The sequence below is a fragment of the Littorina saxatilis genome, linkage group LG13 (genome assembly GCF_037325665.1).
Source record: "Littorina saxatilis isolate snail1 linkage group LG13, US_GU_Lsax_2.0, whole genome shotgun sequence".
In the NCBI taxonomy this organism is placed as follows: Eukaryota; Metazoa; Mollusca; class Gastropoda; order Littorinimorpha; family Littorinidae; genus Littorina; species Littorina saxatilis.
The window spans coordinates 14,257,887-14,281,597 of record NC_090257.1 but is presented as its reverse complement, the minus strand read 5'-3'; the positions used below and the strand labels follow the sequence as shown (position 1 = coordinate 14,281,597).

At 40.9% G+C, this 23,711-nt stretch overlaps 1 protein-coding gene across 1 annotated transcript in view; it reads left to right on the top strand.

The window, feature by feature from the left end:
• LOC138983691 (zinc finger protein Gfi-1b-like) overlaps window positions 1-21,035 on the top strand; it is a 51,729-nt gene extending 30,694 nt beyond the window's left edge. The window contains exon 2 of the mRNA XM_070356986.1: window positions 12,482-21,035. Coding sequence (XP_070213087.1) covers window positions 12,482-13,412 — 931 coding nt within the window. The 3' untranslated portion in view covers window positions 13,413-21,035. The remainder of the gene's footprint in view (window positions 1-12,481) is intronic.
• Window positions 21,036-23,711: the final 2,676 nt, after the last annotated feature.

Genomic DNA, 23,711 nt, shown 5'->3' with positions numbered 1-23,711 from the left:
TTATTCAAGTTTTGACTAAATGGTTTAACATTGACGGGGAATCGAGACGAGGGTCGTGGTGTATGCTTATGTGTGTGTGTGTGTAGTTCGGTTCCGAGAAAACTACTGGACCGATCTTCATGAAACTTCACATGAGAGTTCCTGGGTATGATATCCCCAAATTTGTTTTTCTTTTTCCGATAAATGTCTTTGATGACGTCATATCCGGCATTTAGTGAAACTTGAGGCGGCACTGTTACGCCCTCCTTTTTCAACCAAATTGGTTGACATTTTGGTAAAGTAATCTTTGACGAAGCCCAGACTTTGGTATTGCACTTTTAGCTTGAAGGCTTAAAAATTAATTAATGAGTTTGCTAATTAAAGTTGCCATTAAAATCGAATATTCGCAAACAGATTTAGATATAATTGCATCGTATTTTTCATCAAATTTTGAATCTAAAGACATAAAGATATGTCTGGTTTACTCTAAAAATGTGATCACAATTAACAAAAATAGGTTAATTATGTACTACGATTAAAATTTTAGAAATCGATCTAAAAATAATTTCTTCGTATTCTTTATCATTTCCCGATACCAAAAACATACAGATATGTTATTTTTCGATTAAAAATGAGCTAAGAAAGTTAAGCAGAATACAGAAAAGCGTTTTTTACTGCAAAACGCAAATGTAAATGCACCATACTGGCTTGTCAATTTCACTGCGTTATCCACGTGAAAATCGTCAAAGATTTCCTTGCCGCGGGGATTGATGAAGCTGTATTGTCTCGGTGAAAAAATGCAGTGCGTTCAGTTTCAATATTGTGTGAGTTTGAGAGCTTGACTAAAATTTACGCGACTTGTTTTCATTTGTTTACGCGTCATGCTTGAATAAATAATTTGGAAAACTCCTACGTGATAGTTGTTGGCTAAGACCATGTGACCTGCCAGTGTGGTGCAGTTGGCCACCTCACACACGTGTTTGAGGGCTGCGGTGCCCTCAAAAAGGAAATGGCTGATCTTATCCAATACAGAACGGAGAATGCTCTCAACACTTGACTTTCTCCGACCCCACTCATCACTCGGTCAGAAACTGATGATGATCCTAGCTACCACTCTGAGCAGGTTGTTAGCTGGTTCTAGTGCGCTTCCTGGCATGCTCGGCCCAGAAACAGCAAAGACAATAGACCCTGAACAGCCTCAGAACAAGAAACTAGGAGAATATTCTGAAACCTTGGTACCACATATGTCTTCAGAGTATTTTAAATGTCCTGAAGCTTTTAGTTTTTAAATCAGCATGGGAGGTAACTCATTTTCCAAAAACAAGTTTGTTTGGAGTTTTTCTTTCCTATTTTTCTTTTAATTTTCAATTTTTGGTAATGAATTTCCCGGGCGAAGCCCGGATCCTGACTGCTAGTGATCTGTACAAACGGTGGACATGATGCTTTCGACTTCGTGAATTTATTTTGAACTAGCGCCGCGGTGTTTTATGCAAATGATGACAAGACAGTGCCTACTTTTGTATTTACAACGAACACTGCTGTAAAGACTCTTTACAATGAAGGCACAGGGAGAGCAGGCTACGTTGTAACTTGTTTTACACTAACTGCCCTCTTGTTCTTAACAAACAGATTCACGCGACTTCTTTTTATATAAAAGCACCATAACTGTCCCAAAACAGATTTGCTGAAGTAATTCTTACCGGCCGCTTTTACATTTAGTCAATTTTGACATAAACCTGGAATCGAGACGAGAGTATGTGCTTGTGTGTGTGTGTGTGTGTGTGTGTGTGTGTGTGTGTGTGTGTGTGTGTGCAGCAATTCTAGGGAAAATACCGGACAGATCTTCATGAAACTTGAATCGAATTTTTCCCAGATGATACCCCCTCACGGTTTTTTTCTTCATTTTTTTTAAATAAATGTTTTTGATGACATTATATCCGGCGTTTTGTAAAAGTTGTGGCCGCACTGTGGTGACGTCATGTTTGGATTAAAAACAAACTCAGAAAGTTAAAACGAATACAGAAAAGCGCGCTTTCATGTAAAATGCAAGCGGTACTGCGCTATACCGGCGTGTCACTTTCAGAACGCTTTGTATGTAAACGTGTCAGCGGTTTTGACTCTTGGGGGAAAAAATGCAGTGCGTTCAATTTCATTCTGTGGGTTCGACAGATTGACTAAATCATAAGTCGCTGACTAAATGTAGTCATTTCACTTGAAGTGACTTGTTTTTCCTTGGAAAGGAGGTAATACTGAAATAATGTGCGGTAAATGTTATGTGCAATTGTAGTTTGTACCTGCATGCAATAACGGAAAGATGATAATAATAATCTGACTTTTTCTTTGCTGTACAGTCGTTCAAAGTTCGACGTGAAATCAGCTACGCAAATAGTGAGCGAGTTTTAGCGTCAACTAAGGTGACTCGAGTCGAACCGGAGGTCGCAAAAACTCGGTCCGGTACGACTGGAGTGACGTCACCGGTTAACCAACTTTCAACCTTGCTTCCTGCGTAGGGTCTCTCCAGTTCCAAGATGGCTGCCAAGGCGACGTGAGAAACTTCTGCAAATATTTTTTGACAAAGTTACGGATTGTGAGAAGACATTTGTTGTAAATCACTTAGCCTTTCAAACATTAAGGATACTGGGTTGGATACTGTCTTGGTTTTAATGCATTTTATTTTAGCAGTGATGTTTATTTTGGGAAGAAATGAGGTCAACAGGAGTTTGGGTGCGATTTCGGCTCAAATGTACTTTAGCGCCCTGAACTTTTACCCGGCTGTTTTGCGCTCGATTTTCAACGGCTCACTTCTTCATTGACGTTCGAATCGATAGTTCGATGTTTTGGCATTACATTCACATCAACAATAAAACAGTACTGCTTGTTCATCATCGTCGTCCATCAACTCTCCACAACAGTAAATCCGTAACGCGCTTGTCGCCATCTTGTTGCAAGGGACGCGACTGGACACAACCCAACAGCGTTTCCACGAAGAAAAAACCAGACATGCGCAGTGACCCTACCGTAGCTCAACCCTGTTCCTCGCGAAAACTCGCTCAGTATGAGCACGAGAGGAAAGCCCCAGGATTTGAACCAGCTTGACCCGGTCATGCCTTCATCATGTCCGACACTGGATCCGCTGATCGTGAACCGTACACTCTCCGCGCACACCACATCCCCCTACTTCTTTCTGCGCTGGTGGTGACGTCAGCTACTGTCACCTACTTGAATGAAATATAGATCCTGAATGAAGGGCTAGAGCTGCATGTGCATACACTGACTGTACATTTGTCTTCCTCCCCTTGCATTAATACTGGCCTCACGTCCCGCGTGTAAGACCTGTCCTGTCCTTCGCAAAACAGACCCGCAGGAGGGTGAAGCCAACACAGTTTAGCGACTACAGTTCCAACAATGTGATCGAGAGGCAGGCCATCAACAACTCTAAAGGCCTAACCATACCACACTGCCGAACTGAACTGTTCAGACACTCATTTTTTGTAAAGACAGCTCAGGAGTGGAACCATCTAAGCGAGGAGGTGATAGGCTGCACATCAGCAAAAGCCTCTTCTACTGCCGTAGGAAACCTCCCTCCTCCCTCCTCCTCTTTTTAGGCCGCTGCGCCGCTGCGCCCACCAGTCCCGTCGCATATATAGTCAACTTGGCTCCTGCGACGTACCATACCAGAACCAGAACCAGAAACTTTTTGGAGATTTGTGCTAACACGTGTCGTAAAGTACATACAGAATTTCAAGTGATTTGAGACATCTGGTCTGCTGTTATTTGTCATGTCAAAAAAAGTTCTTAAATTGACGGTAGGTTTTTGCTGACTTATCGAAACAAATTTTTTTTGGTAATCTTACAGAACATAAACAGATGCGCCACATACTCACATTTCATGTACATATTTTACGGTGCGTCCCGCTAGCGCTACGTGTCATTTGTGGTACGTATCGTTTGCGCTATTTTCTGTAGTGCTATCGACACAAATTGCCAAAAACAGAAGTGCTATCGGCACGTAGTGCTATTGCCACAATTCACACGTGCCATTATCACTACGTCTCAATAGAACTACGTGTCGATATCACTATTTTTGAAAAACCAATGTACTGTAGCGCTACGTGTCGATAGCGCTACGTGTCGATAGCACTATACCACATGTTCAAACGGCAGACACTTCCCTTTGTGTTTGCGTGTGAGTGTGTATATATAATTGTCTGCATGGCTGTCTGTCGGATCTGTCTGTCTCTGTCTCTCTGTGTCTGTGTGTGTGTGTGTGTGTGTGTGTGTGTGTGTCTCTCTCTCTCTCTCTCTCTCTTTCTCTCTCTCTCTCTCTCTCTCTCTCTCTCTCTCTTTTTTCACCACGTATTTATTTCATGGTTGTTGGTGTGTGGTTTGCTTTTTACATTTAGTCAAGTTTTGACTAAATGTTTTAACATAGAGGGGGAATCGAGACGAGGGTCGAGGAACAACAAAATATTTTTTAGAGAGAGAGAGAGAGAGAGAGAGAGAGAGAGAGAGAGAGAGAGAGAGAGAGAGAGAGAGAGAGAGAGAGACAAGACAAGACAAAGACAAATTCTTTATTAACGAGGGTAATGGCATAAGCAAACAGGTGTTTTTTTACATTTAGTCAAGTTTTGACTAAATGTTTTAACGTAGAGGGGGGAATCGAGACGAGGGTCGTGGTGTATGTGTGTGTGTGTGTGTGTGTGTGTGTGTGTATGTGTGTCTGTCTGTCTCTGTGTGTGTGTAGAGCGATTCAGACCAAACTACTGGACCGATCTTTATGAAATTTGACGTGAGAGTTCCTGGGAATGATATCCCCGGACATTTTTTTCTTTTTTTCGATAAATATCTTTGATGACGTCATATCCGGCTTTTTGTAAACGTTGAGGCGGCACTGTCACACCCTCATTTTTCAATCAAATTGATTGAAATTTTGGCCCAGCTATCTTCGACGAAGGCCGGACTTTGGTATTGCATTTCAGCTTGGTGGCTTAAAAATTAATTAATGACTTTGGTCATTAAAAATCTGAAAATTGTAAAAAAACAAAAATGTTTTTAAAACGATCCAAATTTACGTTTATCTTATTCTTCATCATTTTCTGATTCCAAAAACATATAAATATGTTATATTTGGATTAAAAACGAGCTCTGAAAATTAAAAATACAAACATTATTATTAAAATAAAATTTCCGAAATCGATTTAAAAACAATTTCATCTTATTCCTTGTGGGTTCCTGATTCCAAAGACATATAGATGTGATATGTTTGGATTAAAAACACGCTCAGAAAGTTAAAAAGAATAGAGATAAAGAAAAGCGTGCTATCCTTCTCAGCGCAACTACTACCCCGCTCTTCTTGTCAATTTCACTGCCATTGCATCGAGCGGTGGACTGACGATGCTACGAGTATACGCTCTTGCTGTAAAAATGCAGTGAGTTCAGTTTCATTCTGTTAGTTCGACAGCTTGACTAAATGTTGTAATTTCGCCTTACGCGACTTGTTTTTACATCCAACCCTCGCCCATGGGAGGGTTTAATCTAATGACAATACGTTTAAAAAATGTTACAATATGAATTAAAGAAGTAATAACAAGTCGCGTAAGGCGAAATTACTACATTTAGTCAAGCTGTGGAACTCACAGAATGAAACTGAACGTAGTCCGCCGCTAGTGCAAAAGGCAGTGAAAGTGACGAGCCTGTTTGGCGCGGCAGCGGTTGCGCTGTGCTTCATAGCACGCTTTACATACCTCTCTTCGTTTTAACTTTCTGAGCGTGTTTTTAATCCAAACATATCATATCTATATGTTTTTGGAATCAGGAACCGACAAGGAATAAGATGAAATAGTTTTTGAATCGATTTTGGAAATTTAATTTTGATCATAATTTTTATATTTTTAATTTTCAGAGCTTGATTTTAATCCAAATATAACATATGTATATGTTTTTGGAATCAGAAAATGACGAAAAATAAGATAAAATTGTTTTTGGATCGTTTAATAAAAAAATAATTTTAATTACAAGTTTCCGATTTTTAATGACCAAACTCACTCATTCGTTTTTAAGCCACCAAGCTGAAATGCAATACCAAATCCCGGCCTTCGTCGAAGACTGATTTGCCAAAATTTCAATAAATTTGATTGAAAAATGAGGGTGTGACAGTGCCGCCTCAACTTTTACAAAACACCGGATATGACGTCATCAAAGGTATTTATCGAAAAAAAGAAAAAAACGTCCGGGGATATCATACCCAGGAACTCTCATGTCAAATTTCATAAAGATCGGCCCAGTAGTTTAGTCTGAATCGCTCTACACACACACACACACACACACACACACACACACACACACACACACACATACACCACGACCCTCGTCTCGATTCCCCCCTCTATGCATTTAGTCAAAACTTGACTAAATGTAAAAAGCAAACAAGCGAACAAACAAACGATAAACAAACAAACAAAAACATACATACAAACGAACATAACATAAGAAAGAGAGAGAGAGAGAGAGAGAGAGAGAGAGAGAGAGAGAGAGAGAGAGAGAGAGAGAGAGAAGAGAGAGAGAGGGAGAGAGAGAGAGAGGGAGAGAGAGATAACTCAGAACTCAGAATGGTTTATTATATTAAGGCCAGAGAGAGAGAGAGAGAGAGAGAGAGAGAGAGAGAGAGAGAGAGAGAGAGAGAGAGAGAGAGAGAGAGAGAGAGAGAGAGAGAACTCAGAACTCAGAATGGTTTATTATATTAAGGCCAGAGAGAGAGAGAGAGAGAGAGAGAGAGAGAGAGAATCAGAATCAGAATCAGAATCAGAATGGTTTATTTGCTCAGGCAATATGCCCATTGCAAGTTGGGCTGGATTTGGGGAAGGGTATTCGAACACTCAAATATCGAAACCGAAGCCGATAGTGCATTTACACAAAGTTGCATAATAAGAGTGTCCGTTCAAACTGACATTACAACATGTCAGACGTGTCGCGCTCTGAACGAGGCTATAAGTGTCCGTTCAATGCCCATTGTTTTTCACAATACACACGATTTCATGTTCGATCGCGAAACGTTCGTTAACCAAGGTAGAACCGGATCAAGTCAATTAGGATCTTCCTTCTTGCTTGAACATTCCGCAGATGGTGTTGTGGTATGTTCCATCTGTCCACTGGTCTCCACGAGGCGAGCCGCTGCATGTAGCCTAGTTCCTCTGGAATCATGTTCTTGGAACCCTGCTTGATGAACCAGAATGTTACTTCATCGCTGTATTCAATCTGTGGGTTGGACACAAGCACAAGATCGTCCGTCTCGAAAATGTACAGCGGTTCTGTTGTGCTGTCATTAGTCACAATCCTGTGATGTGTGTTGTTCCTGCGCCTGTCCCGGAGACGACGCTGCAATGGCCTGTCCATGATTGCCCCAGTATACTCTTTAACTGTGTCAAAAGGATCGTCTTTTTCTGGGTCAATACAGTTTTCCCCAGGCACGCTTTCTGTTGTCATGTGTTCAGCTGTTTCAAGGCCGTGCTCTTCTGCGTGCAATGTCGTTGAATAAACAGAAAATGGGTCGCCACTTGCCAACACAGTAGAGTCACGACTGTTTGCACGTGACTTTCCAGCGGTCACCGTGTCAAGGTCTGTGTCAGGTGTGTTATCATCTTCGGTACTCAGTTGTTTTTTGGGTGTAGCTTCAAAAAGTGGCACATTAAAAGTTTCACTTGCCTTATCCTCTCGTTTTGCTTTCCTATCCTCGGCTCTCTTCTTATCTCTTCGCATCTGGCTTGGTGGTTTTCTGCGATAACATTGAACCTTGTTGTCATGTGTGTCACTGTGAGCGTAGCGTGTAGCTGGGTCGCCATCAGTGGCCGCCGGTGCAAGTCTGACAACAAACGTCAAGTTGTCCCCATTGCCGGCGATTTTCCATGATGTGACGTGGTGGTCGTGGAGCAGGGCTTGTAAAGATGTACTTGCAGCAGTTGGTAAACCAACGACTGTCATTCTGACGAGTTATTGGCAACTTTGGGTGGAAACGAAGCGCAGCTCAAAAACTCCAACCTGCCCGCTCGGCGAAATCTCGCGAGTCCGCGAGAGAGAGAGAGAGAGAGAGAGACAGAGAGACAGAGTGAGTGAGCGAGCGAGCGAGCGAGGAAGAGAGAGAGAGAGAGAGAGAGAGAGAGAGAGAGAGTCACACACACACACACACACACACACACACACTCACACACACACACACACACACACACACACTGAAACAGACACACACACGCACACACATACACCGACACACATACACACGTACACAAACCAGGAGTGAGAGCGAGAGAAAAAAGGAAAAAGAGAGTCGTCAGTAAGTAGTGGTATTGACACGTAGCAATAATGACACGTAGCGCTAAAAGATGTAGTGCTGTCGACACGTAGTGATAATGAACGAATGATAGCGACTCATTGACAAATTATTTGTAGCACTAATCAACGTAGCGATAGCGGCACGTAGCAGAAATGACACGTAGGACAAATGACACGTAGCACAAATGACACGTAGCGCTAGCGATACGCACCCCATATTTTATCAGACATGGGTGGTATGAGGATTTCAACGCGAAAGTAGTTTTTAAGAAGTTGACTCATTCAGAGCGCTAAGCACAAATTAATGTCGGCCTACGCCTAGCAAAGCTCACTGCCGACACGCTTAACTGATCAATGGCTCTTGAAAAAGCATTTTCCAAGAATGTTTGTGTGCGTTTAAACAAGTGCGCTGTGAACAGCCATTGTTGAAACTGTATTAAATGTAAGGGTAAATTGAAGCTTTAATTTGTCTAAATGCATGCTAATTTAATTTGTTTCTGTTCAATCGGACAGGGTACATCTTTATTTTTGAAACTCTTTCTGGTATGTCTCATTACAGCTATCTGATATCTCAAATGACTTGAGATTCCTTGTGTAGTTTACGACATGTGTTAAGCACAAATCACTGAAAATTTGAAGGCAATGCGTTAACGAGTTACTCAAATCTGCCATTACCCGCTGAAATGGATTCAAAAACGGCCTTTTATGCCTTCTGAGAGGATTGACACCTACACCGCTCAGCATGCCATAGCGTCCATGTTAGACGAGATATGTGAACACAACTGACTGATTTGGATGCAGATTTGATTGTTCTGTCTAAGGACATGCTAAACATGTTTCGTTTTAGCAGTTCTGATGTTTTTGTCAATTTTAACGCGGGAACCCTTGATTTTTGCGAATTTGATTTTGGGGGGTGTCTGTGTTGTAGGTTCCACTGTATCAACACTACGTCATGTAAACTCAATCTGTTGTCTGAATAAGTTAGGGGAATAAACGGCCTTTCCAATCATATAATTGGTTATATGATAAACGGCCTCATCAGAAAGATCTGCCCTCAAACGCATCTGTATAGGTTTTTTGATGACGAGTAGTGTAGCTGAATTGCAGCAAAACGACAACACATACACTGAGCTGCGCACATAACCAACGTCGATTGACAACAGTAATTGAGCGATAGCCAAACTAACCCGATTTAAGTCCTCCCCTCAAGATTCAGTGTTACCTTTGGCGTTATTTGAAGGACATAGTATACAATAAACAACCTCAGACAATCAGAGAATTGGTTAAAGCAATCACAGGCAGGATCAGGGTATTTCCCATGGAGGAACGCGTTCATGTCATATATGGATTTTGCGTGCCATTGCGCAAGTGTGACTTCACAACGAAGGGAGTCATTGTTCCAGTAACTTGAGTTGACCGAATATCTTCATAGTTGTTGGCAATTATCTTCAGTATGTTCACGACTATTCCACAAAGTTTTCTGACTGCAAATAAAATTGTCTGACTTTTACCTTCTTTCGAAAATGTGTTGCAAACTACCCCTCCGGAATTGTCAATGACACAAACGCATTCCTGTATAGGGTTTGCCCTGAACCAGCTGTAACTGCTGTCTTCAGATCACCTATGATATGGGGGGGGGGGGGGGGGGGAGTGTTGTATACTCGGACATTAAGATAATCCAAAGGGTGAAAGTCTGGAGGGTTTAAATCAGGTAAGTATGGCTACCGCTCAGTGTTAAACCTTGTACTGTTGAGTCGATCTCCGAATTCGGAACATTTTGTTGAAAGTGCACAAAAGTCGGACCATTTGACATAAACTAGGCAAAACAATTATTGCGACAAATTTCGTACCCAAATTAAAGCATTAATTCGCGTGTCATTTGATCCAAACTTTATTTGCCAGTTAAGGCCGTTTACTTGACTTTCGGATTAAAGATTTCTTTTACAGGGTTCATGTGACCGCCGCTCAAATAAGGGTACCCTCAAAATTGACTGGACAAAAACGGTAGGGCCAAATTAAAAATCGACAAAAAACCACAAAATAACATACAAAAAGACATTTATCGGAAAAAGAAAACAAATTTGGGGATATCATACTTCTCATACAAATTAATTATCTACCTATAGAAAAGGTTGTTTTGTTCAGCTTACTTGCGTATTGTGTGTACTATGCTTTTCCTACTGATGCAGGTGTCCATCGCAAGAGCGGTCAAAAACAGAACTGTTTACAGAAACTGTGACAAAAAGCGCAGTATTTCAACAATGACTTGGTGGATTGCTTTGAAACTTTCAGAATATTTTACCAACATACTATACCGGCACGGTTGGCCTAGTGGTAAGGCGTCCGCCCCGTGATCGGGAGGTTGTGGGTTCGAACCCCGGCCGGGTCATACCTAAGACTTTAAAATTTGCAATCTATAGTGGCTGCTCCGCCTGGCGTCTGGAATTATGGGGTTAGTGCTAGGACTGGTTGGTCCGGTGTCAGAATAATGTGACTGGGTGAGACATGAAGCCTGTGCTGCGACTTCTGTCTTGTGTGTGGCGCACGTTATATGTCAAAGCAGCACCGCCCTGATATGGCCCTTCGTGGTCGGCTGGGCGTTAAACAAACAAACAAACAAACAAACAAACCAACATACTAGACTTGGAGCTAAATTTTGGATTGTTACACGTATTTGTTCAGTTTCTAAACTCGTCATTCACTTGTGTCAAAAAAATGCCTGACTTTTCACGTCTACAGATAAATGATTGATAGATACTGTCGAAGTTTCATTTGCGTGTAAACACTGGCGTAAATGTGCTATTCATGCAAACACATGAGAAAAAAATGGAACGTTAACGCTGTTTCGCGGTTATCGCTGCGTGCCTCTCAATACATGCCACTAGAATCAACCCTAAAATATCAAGCGTGTTTACAGGCCTAGCACATTTGCGTCAGTGTTTATACGCATACAAAACTTTCGTAGTGTTTGTATTAATCATTTGTTTGAAGACATGCGAAGTCATGAACTTTTTGGACATAAGTGAACTATCCTATGACGAATTTAAAAACATTTCGTGACATCTGAACAAATAGGCGTAAAATGTTATTCAAAATACGTCTAGTATGTTAGTGAAATATTCTTAAAATTACAAAGCAATCCACCAAGTCATTGCTGAAATACAGCGCTTCTTGTCACAATACCCCTAAAAAATGACAAAAAAAGTCCCGTTTTTGACCGCTCATGCGATCAACAACACCTGCATCAGTAGGAATAGAATAGCACGCGAAATACGAAAGCTAGGTAAACAAAACAAAACTTTTCTGGTTTAATAATTAATTTGGCTTTCTTCTCAACTGTAAAAATTGCAAAGTTGTGCCTATTGTGATTTTTTGTCGATTTTTAATTGGGTCTTTCCGTTTTTTGTCCAGTCGGTTTTGAGGGTACCGTTATTTGAGCGGCGGTCGCGCGATCCCTGTAAAATATATTTTTAATCCATAAAGTGATCCAGAAAGTATAGTGAACGGCCTTAACTGGCATAGAAAGTAGGTATAACTAACTGTTTTTTCAATTTCTTCATGCATTGATTATTTTTAATCTGCCCTCTAAAACAATCTTTTTGAAGTTGACATAATAAAGAGGAATATTAAAGAGAAATAATAATAAAGAGGAATTATGGCCGCTGTGTATTTTTTTCGATTTAAAAAAAAAGAGAGTTAGTGCACCACGAAAACAGTGTTCGCTCAAAACAGGGGCCCCGCCTTTTTCTAGAAAAATACGTACACTTCATGAAAGAAAGTTGGAAAGTTTCACACAATGATTCGTGATCAGGAAAACTGTTTAGTGCTACACATTTCTTTCAATGTTTCTAGTTATCTCGATTTATAATGTTGAAAATTGCTGAAAGTCATTGAAAGAGACTACAGTTTTTGAAAAAGACGTTAGTGTATTTTTAGGGTTATGAACAATCCTGTATGATGCTAGATATGACTTTCCGGATTTAACGTATGTCTGGGTTCTTTACCCATTGTTATTCAGCGAATTAAGACATTTTCCCAATTAGAGTGGTTTTGTTGTTATGGTTTTACGAAAGCATTTGATCAAAAAATTGTTAGTGAATGAGAACGCTAAAAATATCTCCAAAGTAGCGAGGTTGGTGTGTTTCATCTACATTATTGTTGCTATTTTCACTTACAGACCCATTCCCCAGCGGCCAGCTCCGGGTGATGCTTTGTTCTACCCGCTGCCCCCAGCCGTGGCCATGGATCTGCGCCTTGCCTGGAAGGCCCCAGCGGCTGGCGGCTGTGACAAGCTGTACCCTGCCGCACTGACCCCTTTCCACAGCCTCCCCCACTCCCTGGCGCTCTTCCAACAGCTCAGGCGTCAACACGGGCTTCTGACCTCAGACAGACTTTCCCCTGACCCGGATGTTCCCAAAACGCCACTCCACTTTACGATCGCGTCGCCTTTAATCGGCCACCCTGCCCCGACGGCCCTCCACAGCATCCTGCCTTTGCCTGGAGTGGAAGCCACAGGACGTGGTGATGAGAACCTAGTTGGAGGAGTGGCACGAGGAAGTCCGGGCTTGCCTCCACTGGCGCTAAGCGACTGCCCACGCCCTGGTACCTCGCCGTACGGGCGGAAGCTGTTCCCGTGCTCGCAGTGCCGCTACACGACAGACCGCCGCAACAACCTGAAGCGCCACATGCTGACCATGCACCAGCTGTCCGCCAAGCTCCTCGAGTGTTGCGGCGTGCTCTTCCGCACCAAGGCGGCGCTCAGGGAGCACGCGCTCATCTTCCACTACCACGGCTACACCTGCTTCTACTGTGGCCGCCGCTTCTGTCGCAAAGCGCTGCTCAAGCGACACCTGTCCGTGCACAACGGCCAGAAGGAGTTCATCTGCAACGTCTGCGACTACGCCACCAGCCACAAAAGCAACCTGGAGCGTCACCGCCGTGTGCACATGCGCCAGGATGACGAGGGTGAAGTGGATGCTCACGATTACGCGGGGGCACTCAGTGACGTCAAGTCCAACGTCAGCGAGTCCAACTCTAATATCAGCTGCGACGAACTCTCCGTGTGCTCAGACGATGACGATGAAGAAATTAACGTTCACAGTGACTGAGTAGTTCTTTTATGACGTATTTTATAACGATTTGGAACATCGGCTTACTCTCGACGACTTGTTTCTGTTACTGAAGGACTGGGAGTAAAAATATTTTCCGTACAACATTCAAACGGTCAAATGTTTTGCTGAAACTGATCAGCAGTGTGTCCCTATAGTAACTATTATCTGTGACAACGTCTTATTCGAAATCGGCACTTTAATTCATTGCTGAAGAAACATATCCTTGCAGTTTGCATAAATGAAATAGAATCAGCAAGTGTTCTTGGTACCTACTTTTTTTTACGGATATTTCATTGCGAGAACAAATAAAAAACCGTCATTTTGTTTTGCTGCTTAGTTGTAAAAGCTTACGAACAAGGTTGTTTTGAAACGCTCAGTGACAGGTCCCTCTGTTGAGGCTGTTGACAATTTCTTGCTTAGTGATAGAAAAGTGGGAGTTCATGGTCACTGAATCAAACGGCAATGTATTCAATGGACTTTGTTGATACAAACTGGACAAGAATTGCATGGCTTTGGTAAAATAAATACTAGTACTGTACATTAAAGTAGGATAAGAGGTTGACAAGACCTGCAATGGTTTGGACTAGTGTGTTCATTGCGCTCACGCAGGTCCATGATAAAAGGCAAGCGAGTCCACACAGTCGCAATTGAGAACAAAAATGCAGCTATGTTGTGCATTACCTAGAAACAGATACAAGGCATTGAGAGCGACTCTCAAATCGCGTTCAGAGACACACACGACATAATTTGGAAAAGAAAAAATCATATCAATAATGGAAACCCGCGTTTTCCTTTAATGTAAATTTAAAATATACCTAATAATGACACCGGAATTATCAGGGAGTCGCAAGAATCAGCAGTGTTCGCCTGACGGACGGTCATCCGTGAACAAAAACACAACGTTGAGATTTTCTCGGAAGTTTGAGAAGCTAGATCTTTGAAAACTTCATACTATCCCAAGGGTCGATGACTTTCAAACATGGTGAAAATGTGGATGACCCTCGTCAAAATGTAAGGTATCGAATGGGTCGATGATGGGTTAAAAAAAAGAAGGAACATATCCTTTTCTTGAATATTTTTGAAGCGAAAGCTTTGGCACTTCACACACTTAAAGAGTTTGAACATATTGGTTGGTTTTGTTGCATTTAAAGGTCACAGATGGGTTGAGTTTGGGTAAAAGAACATGATCAACAAATGAATGTTTGTAAATGTTTATACGCAGCTTTTGTTCTTAGCAAAAAGTACACTCTTCCGGGGTTTAAAGGTCCTTGTCTACATTTTTATACCGAAATCGCCATTTTGACCATTAAAATGCAGAGTCTATTATTTACAAATATCATTAATACACCCCCTTTCGATCAGGAAAGACGAAGCCAGTGTAGCCGTTTGAAAATTCATTGTAGTATTCCAGCGTAGTACTCATAGTAGGATATCCTTATTTGGATAATGCCAAGCGCAAAACTCCTCTCCAATCCCGTGCATTTCGTGCGTTTAAAAAAAAACGTGGACAGCGCTCCAGTGTCAAACTGTTGCTGCACTTGTTTGGGCGTGGCTATAAGCATAGTGACATGAATTTGATTGGTCAGTATTTTTAGGCAAAGCACATGTTCTCAGCAAACAGAAAACAAAATATTGGAAGCATGAGTCACGCTACCCAAAAATAAAATCATTTTTTACATACATTTTTTTTCTTATAATTTTTTCCCCATGGTTCATTCATCATCTGACATAACTTTTTAGCGAAATCTAACCATAAGATTATTGAACAAAAGCAAAAATGTAGACGACCACCTGGACCTCGAAGACAATTAGGAGAGTCAGACTGAGACTTGTCAAATTGGAAGGTCAAAGCGGGGACATTTCCCAGGCTAAATTGTACTTTTCTTGTAATAATGCAGCTGGGCCCTTTAAATCGGCTCATGATTCTCGTTTGTGCAGAAAGTTTAGTAAATCTCCGTCAGATTTCAAGGTCACTGCTCTAACAAAATCAAAGCCTTACTACCACAACCTCTGCAACAGGGAGTCGAAAAAGTGTTTGCTGTTTTATACTACCCATCATTAAAAAAAACAACTAGGAATATAAGTGCATATCTTTGTGATGAAGCCGTTTATTGTAAAAGCAACGACATAAATGGAAAGGCCATTCATTATCTTATCGTATTAAGGAAACAGATTGATTTTATGTGAGGTAGCGTCTATACACATTCAAGTAACTACAACACAATACCCCCGAAAATTAATTTGACAAAATCGAGGTTCTCGCGTTAAAATCAAAAAAATTTCAGAACAGCAAAACCTGTACAAGTTTTGTATATCATTGAAAAGATCGATCAAATGTGTATTCAAAACAGTCAGTTCTGTTAACCTATCTTAACAAACAATGACGCTATGACATGCTGAAGGGTGTAGGTGTCATCTTCTTCAGAAGCAATAAACGGCAGTTTTTGAAGAAGCCGTTTTTCTCGTAATGAGACAAAAAATGACGCATGTCTGTAACTCCTAAATGTATTGCCTTCAAACTTCCAGAGCTGTGTAAAATACACACGAGGTCTTAAGTCATTTGAGACATTATTTAGGCTGTTATGATAACAAAGTTATGAGAAACAACCTCATAATTATATAATCTGTTTGCTGAATATAATAGAAACAAGTCGCGTGAAGCGATATAAAAACATTTAGTAAAGATCAACACCACAAATCAGTCATCGCTGAGACTACATTCAGATAGTCTCGGCTAACCATACCGAAGACTGAGACGGGTCATGCTCACCACCGCGAAGCACACTTCCGTAGTACTTACTGAACCTATTTTATTTCATTCTGAGCACATTTTTAGAGTAAACATGACATATCTATATACTGTTGAATTCAGGAGAAGATGAGAAATACAATGCAATCATGTTTTAATCTGTTTCTGAAAATTTGATTTTAATGACAACTTTAATGAGCAAACTAATTAACTAATTATTTAGCTTTCAAGCTGAAATTCAATCCCATAGTCCGGACTTCGTTGAAGATTGCATTACCAAAATTTCAATCAATTTTGTTGAAAAATGAGGGTGTGACAGTGACGCCTTAACTTTCACAAAAAGCCGGATATGACGTCATCAAAGACATCTATCGTAAAAATGAAAAAAAATGTCTGGGATATCATACCCAGGAACTCTCATGTGAATTTCATGAAGAGATTGTTCCGATAGTTTTCTCAGAATCACTTTATAATACACACACCCACATACACCACTACCCTCGTCTCGATTCCCCATCTATGTTAAAACGCACTCAGAATTAGAGAAAATAGGTCGAGTATAATGTTCGCATGTTTCGCGGAGACGAGCGTGACCCGTCTCGGTCTTCGGGGAAGGTTAGCCGAGACTATCTGAATGTAGTCTCGGCGATGACTGGTTTTTGGTGTTGATCTTTTAGTTTGATACCTACAGATTGACTAAATGTTTTTATATCGCTTCACCCGACTTGTTTTTAATGACATCTTCTGTCCACACAGGTGAAATAATGCCGCTCATTGAACTTAGATGTGTGTTAATGACTCTTTAACATTCGAATACTGAAGGAAAGGGAATAAAAGCCCCAACTGATATGAATTCTTGCTCTGAGGTTTGAAGCGCAAATTACACGAGGTAACTTTCAGATTGAAAACAAGCTCCGACACGTGAGGTACTACTTCAAGTACTCTCAAAGTAGACACTGCCACTTTTGATGACTAATAGCGTTTGATGCTACTGTTACAGTCGGTTCTGTTCCAAGCGATCGACTAGAAATGCACTGCTTTCATCTTTCCCGGCCCTAAACATTATTAGTAATACTAATAAATTACCTTTTCCTTCAACACAAAATAATGACGACAGCTCCAAGCTCTTTACGGCTAAAATGTAATAAAGAGAGACAAAGAAGAAACAAGTCGCGTAAGACGAAATTACTACATTTAGTCAAGCTGTCGAACTCATAGAATGAGACTGAATGCACTGCATTCTTTCACCAAGACTGTATAGGATCGAAAGTCCCCCGCTCGTGGAAAAGGCAGTGAAATAGACAAGCCAGTACAACGCGGTAGTGGTTGCGTTGAGCAGGATAGCACGCTTTTCTGTATCTCTATTCTTTTTAACTTTCTGAGCTTGTTTTTAATTCAAACATAACATATATATATATATGTTTTTTGAATCAGGAACCGACAAAGAATAATATGAATTTGTTTTTAAATCAATTTCGGAAATTTAATTTTAATCATAATTTTCATATTTTTAATTTTCTGAGCTTGTTTTTAATCCAAATATAGCATATTTATATGTTTTTGGAATAAACAAATAATGAAGAATAAGATGAAATTATGTTTGAATTGTTTAAAAAAAAAATTCAATTACAATTTTCAGATTTTTAATGACCAAACTCATTTATTAATTTTTAAGCCTCCAAGCTGAAATGCAATACCAAAGTCCGGCCTTTGTTGAAGATTGCTTGACCAAAATTTCAATCTATTTGCTTAAAAAATGAAGGCGTGACAGTGCAGCCTCAACTTTCACAAAAAGCCGGATATGACGTCATCAAAGACATTTATCGAAACAAAACAAAAAGTGTGGGGATATCATACCCAGGAACGTTCATGTGAATATTCATGAAGATCGGTCCAATAGCTTTCTCTGAATCGCTCTACACACACACACACACGTACACACACACACACACACACACACACACACACACACACACACACACACACATACATACACCACACCCTCGTCTCGATTCCCGGTCTATGTTAAAACTTGACTAAATGTAAACAGAGTACACAAACAAAAAGCAACAAAAACATACAAATTACTTGACTAAATGTAAACAGAGTACACACAGGGCCTCACATCCATGAGAGGTAGCATAGGACAAATGTCCTGGCCAATGTAAAAGTGATAGGATATTTGTCCTGAACAAAAACAAATCAATAGGACATTTTTTTCCGTAACAAAACGTAAATATAATTAAACTTGACTAGCTTCTTGGCACGAGGGTAAAAGAACAAAAATACTTTTCTTGGCAAAAAGGTAACAGAAAATATAAAATAAATTACATCGAGTCAGTGCAGTGTTTCTGTCTCTGAACTTCAACTACTGTGCTGGTTCCTTTCTTTTGCTGAAGAGCCTTCGCTTCCTCGTGGATGTCCACTTTTCAACAACCTTCACCACCCACTGTGACTTGTGAATGTCATCCTTTGGCCCCTCCAGGTACACACGCATCAAGCTTGAGACGAAGTTACGCGTGGGCGTAAAGGGAGGGGGTAGTGTCTTTATTCGGCTCCGATGTTTGACTATCGCGATCGACATTCTCACCTGGGCGATCGGGCTCTAACTGCTCTGGGGCTGGAGGAAGCTCAGTTTCCGTGCTACTAACAGATGATGAGGGAAGGGACTTGAAGTGTAATTTCTTCTGTCCCTTTTCTGGGATCAGTTTTCGTTTAGGTGGCATGTTTGTTATTTTCGGGGAAAGCGCGAAGGGAGGCAACTCTCAACTGTCTTCGAGCATTCCGAGTTGCGAGCCTTGGAAACTCTTTGGTACTAGAGGCACAAAGTGTCTAATTTCGTCTGCTACACATCGCTTCGCAATACATCGATAAATTAGCATTCAAACTACTGTAAATTGAGAAGTACTGACGATGTCCGGATCAAATGATGGAATAATCGGACATTGACCACTTTGTGACAAAAAACAATAGGACATTTGTCCTCCTGCATGAAAAATGTATAGGACATTTGAAAAAAATATCCTCATAATTATGTCCGATGTCCGACCACAGGCGGAAGGTATCGTCCACTGGACTACTACTATCACAGAAAGACTACAAGGTACGTCACTCACCTTCGAGTCTTCTGTGTTCTTGGAATCGCTTCCTGGGGAAAAATATTGTTCAAGACGGTTTGCCTCTTCCTACAGTCTGTGTAAGGTCAAATAAATACAGTTGAATGATTGTTTGAACTATATGCACCTTTAGTTTTCAGCTTCCGTTCGCTGCAGGTTGTTTTTAACCATCATTTGGACGAATCTTCGTTTACGAGCCGCTAATATCCACTTGGCGGCTAATTATGCAACCGCACCGAATAGGCATACCAGCGCTCATTGGTTAATAACAGGATATTCGATGATTATTTTCATTGGTCGACTGAAACGTTTTCCTCATTTTGAATGAAGTGGCAAACGGTTCTTCACTAATACCGAAAGTGAAAACTCCCGTGGGTAGCTTCCCTTTACTGCACAATATTTACATATGTTTTAGACCAATGAGCGCTGGTATGCATAAGTTCGGTGCGGATGCATAATTAGCCGCCAAGTGGATATTAGCGGCTCGCAAACGAAGATTCGTCCAAATGATGGTTAAAAACAACCTGCAGCGAACGGAAGCTGAAAACTAAAGGTGCATATAGTTCAAACAATCATTCAACTGTATTTATTTGACCTTACACAGACTGTAGGAAGAGGCAAACCGTCTTGAACAATATTTTTCCCCAGGAAGCGACTCCAAGAACACAGAAGACTCGAAGGTGAGTGACGTACCTTGTAGTCTTTCTGTGATAGTAGTTGTCCAGTGGACGATACCTTCCGCCTGTGGTCCGACGTGGATGTGAGACCCTGTAAACAAACAAAAAGCAACAAAAACATACAAATTACAGAGGTACCCAGTAGACTGTAGAGCACTCCAAAAAATATCACCAGGCTCAGGGCCGGACTACCGGGGGGGTTATGGGGGTTGCGCAACCCCCCCCCCCCTAGCCTAAACATGTACCTCATTTAAAACATTTTTTATTATTGTTTATTTTATGCCGTTTCATGCAAGGAGCGACCATTTTCCTATCTCAGAATATGACCTACCCATCAGCTTCAGGGGGCTTTGCCCCCTGACCCCCACAAGGGGCTCTGCCCCTTGACCCCGCAAGGGGGAACATCCCCCTGGACCACCACTGGCAACCCCCCCCCTCCTCTTCGCCTAGTCCAGCCCTGAGGCTAGAAATGTTCCACATATGCTAGATGACAAATTTCAGCCACATTGGCCCATACACATCGTAGATATAGACCAACAGACAGACATACAGACACACAGAGACAGACAGACGAACAGATGGAGTGATAGGGACCAACCAGTTGCAGGAGACAGACTGAGAGTAAGAGAGAGGAGGAGAGAGGTGGAAGAGGGGAGCTGTGAGTAAGGCAAGCAAACAGGCAGGGGAACGATGAACATGCGACGCGACCAAAGGAAGTTTGGTCAAAGCGCGATAAACAACCAAACGACAGTATTACTTCTTTAAATGAGCAGGCACGAGTTCATTTGTATAATGTGTGTCTTGCACATCTGATTTTCCACGAAAGACATAATGGTGTGTGCCTGTGTGTGTGTGTGTGTGTGTGTGTGTGTGTGTGTGTGTGTGTGTGTGTGTGTGAACGAGAGAGAGTGAGAGCGAGAGAGAGATACTGAGAGAGAGAGAGAGAGAGAGAGAGAGAGAGAGAGAGAGAGAGAGAGAGAGAGAGAGAGAGAGAGAATTGGAAAACGTATTTTATGTACAATTAAACAATTGACATGTATATCAGTTACCAATAATAAAGTTGAACTGAAGAAAGTCATACTCGTGTGTGTCTATGTACTTTGATGAGAGAATACGAATACGTAAGTGTAATTGCTAGGGGGAAGGAGGAGAAGGGCAATCGGTGTACACTTAGTTTCGAAAACATAAAACGTTTAACAGATCATAGTTCACAGTTTACATCCCTTTCCCGACATGGTAATTTCCGCGTCAGTGTTCGTATTGTCCGTGTGTTGTGTGCAATGCAAATTACACCGTTCTCCAAAATGTCATGATGAGAACAAAAGTAGACATAACCAAGCTAAGAGAACGTAACTCTTGCGGAAAATCGGAAGTCTCAAAACCAGGGAGACAAAATAACACGCTCTCACCTTGTGCAGTTAAGCAGTGTGAACGTGTCTTTTGCGTGTTTTTTTCTCCGTTGTTTTTGGTAGAGCAGACATCGGCCTCGAGGTGCACCGCAATTTTTAAGAATTCGCAGCCTTTTCTTATTGAATGCCAAAAATATTCAGGATCATCAAGACTTGAAAACAAGTCGCGTAAGGCGAAATTACTACATTTAGTCAAGCTGTGGAACTCACAGAATGAAACTGAACGTAGTCCGCCGCTAGTGCAAAAGGCAGTGAAAGTGACGAGCATGTTTGGCGCGGCAGCGGTTGCGCTGTGCTTCACAGCACGCTTTACTGTATCTCTCTTCGTTTTAACTTTCTGAGCGTGTTTTTAATCGAAACATATCATATCTATATGTTTTTGGAATCAGGAACCGACAAGGAATAAGATGAAATAGTTTTTGAAACGATTTCGGAAATTTAATTTTGATCATAATTTTTATATTTTTAATTTTCAGAGCTTGTTTTTAATCCAAATATAACATATTTATATGTTTTTGGAATCAGAACATGATAAAGAATAAGATGAACGTAAATTTGGATCGTTTTATAAATTTTTTTTTTTTACAATTTTCAGATTTTTAATGACCAAAGTCATTTATTAATTTTTAAGCCACCAAACTGAAATGCAATACCGAAGTCCGGCCTTCGTCGAAGATTGCTTGGCCAAAATTTCAATCAATTTGATTGAAAAATGAGGGTGTGACAGTGCCGCCTCAACTTTTACAAAAAGCCGGATATGACGTCATCAAAGACATTTATCGAAAAAGAGAAAAAAATGTCCGGGGATATCATTCCCAGGAACTCTCATGTCAAATTTCATAAAGATCGGTCCAGTAGTTTAGTCTGAAACGCTCTACACACACACACACACACGCACACACATACACCACACCCTCGTCTCGATTCCCCCCCTACGTTAAAACATTTAGTCAAAACTTGACTAAATATAAAGAGTGCGCCCTGCTGAAAATACGATTTCTTGGTGGTTCGTTCGTTACTCTTACCGTCCTGACCAGAGTGTGCGAAAGACTACACAATCCAGATAATACACACCAACCTCGCTACCTCGGAGCCATTTTGAGCGATCTTAGCCACTATCTATTTTTCAATCAAATGGTTACGTGAACTCGTGACGTCAAAATAATTTATGTTCGAATTTGATTTCACAACAATGTTCATCAAGTGGTTTTACAAACAAGGAAACCCCTGTAATTGGGAAAGTGTCTTATTTACCATATAGGCACGATTAACACAACAAAGAATCTTGCAACAGTTTTATTATTTAGCAGAACACAAAAATTGTCTGCGTGCGTGCGTGTGTGTGTGTGTGTGCCTGTATGTGTAGGGGAAGGGCTCCTAATATGGACCGGCTCCTAATATGGACCACCTCCAGTTCTGACAAACTAACGGCGCTAGAGCGCTCAAAACAATTTCATTCGCTGTATTCATCCTGTCTGGATAACTTGCACATGTCAAAACAGTTGAAGAAACACAAACATTAAAACCGTTAGGCTTTTTTTCTTTTTTTCACTTTTGGCAGCGTTCACTCAAAATTTGCCGCCTAAAACGAACTCGTTTCTGTCCACAGCCAAAGCTTTTATCACACAAAACTTGCTATATATGACAGCTAAGACCGTATTTGTTACATTTTGGCAGTGTTGACCCCGAGTGTCTACAGCAAACAAAAAATAATAGCAAAATATCAAAGTATGTGTGTATGGACCACCTTCAACAAATCGAAGAAAATAAAAGCTAAAGGCTATTTTCATTAATTCATTAAGAAGCTTGCTGAAAATAACCTATAACTAGCCCTCGAGATTTCAAAAAAATATAACAAATAGTCTTCTTTTCGTGGAAATTGATAATTTTACTTATTTTCGCTATGTTTTTGATAAGCTTCTTTAGTTTCCTGGTGTGCTTCAAATAATGCTCTCATCAACCCAAAACAGATACATCTAAAGCATATTTTAATTAGTCTGACTTGCACACTAAGTTGTATCATGTTATTTTGAAGTATAGGGGGCTTTTTACAATGATTCGTGAAGGCCTCTCCACTGGTCCATATTAGGCGCCCAGGCTCCTAATATGGACCATTTGTGATTTTTTCTGTATTTAATTTTCGCTGAATGTCTATCAGAGCTATTTTACTCTAATTAAGCCTAACAGTTAACCTTAGAGAGAAGGACTACCAAACACAAAATGAAACTTCTCTTCGCAAGAAAAAAAGTTAGTTATCAGCATAAAACAAAAAGCGGTCCATATTAGGAACCCTTCCCCTATGTGTGTGTGTATTTGTGTGGGTGTGGGTTTAAGCATGTGTAGCC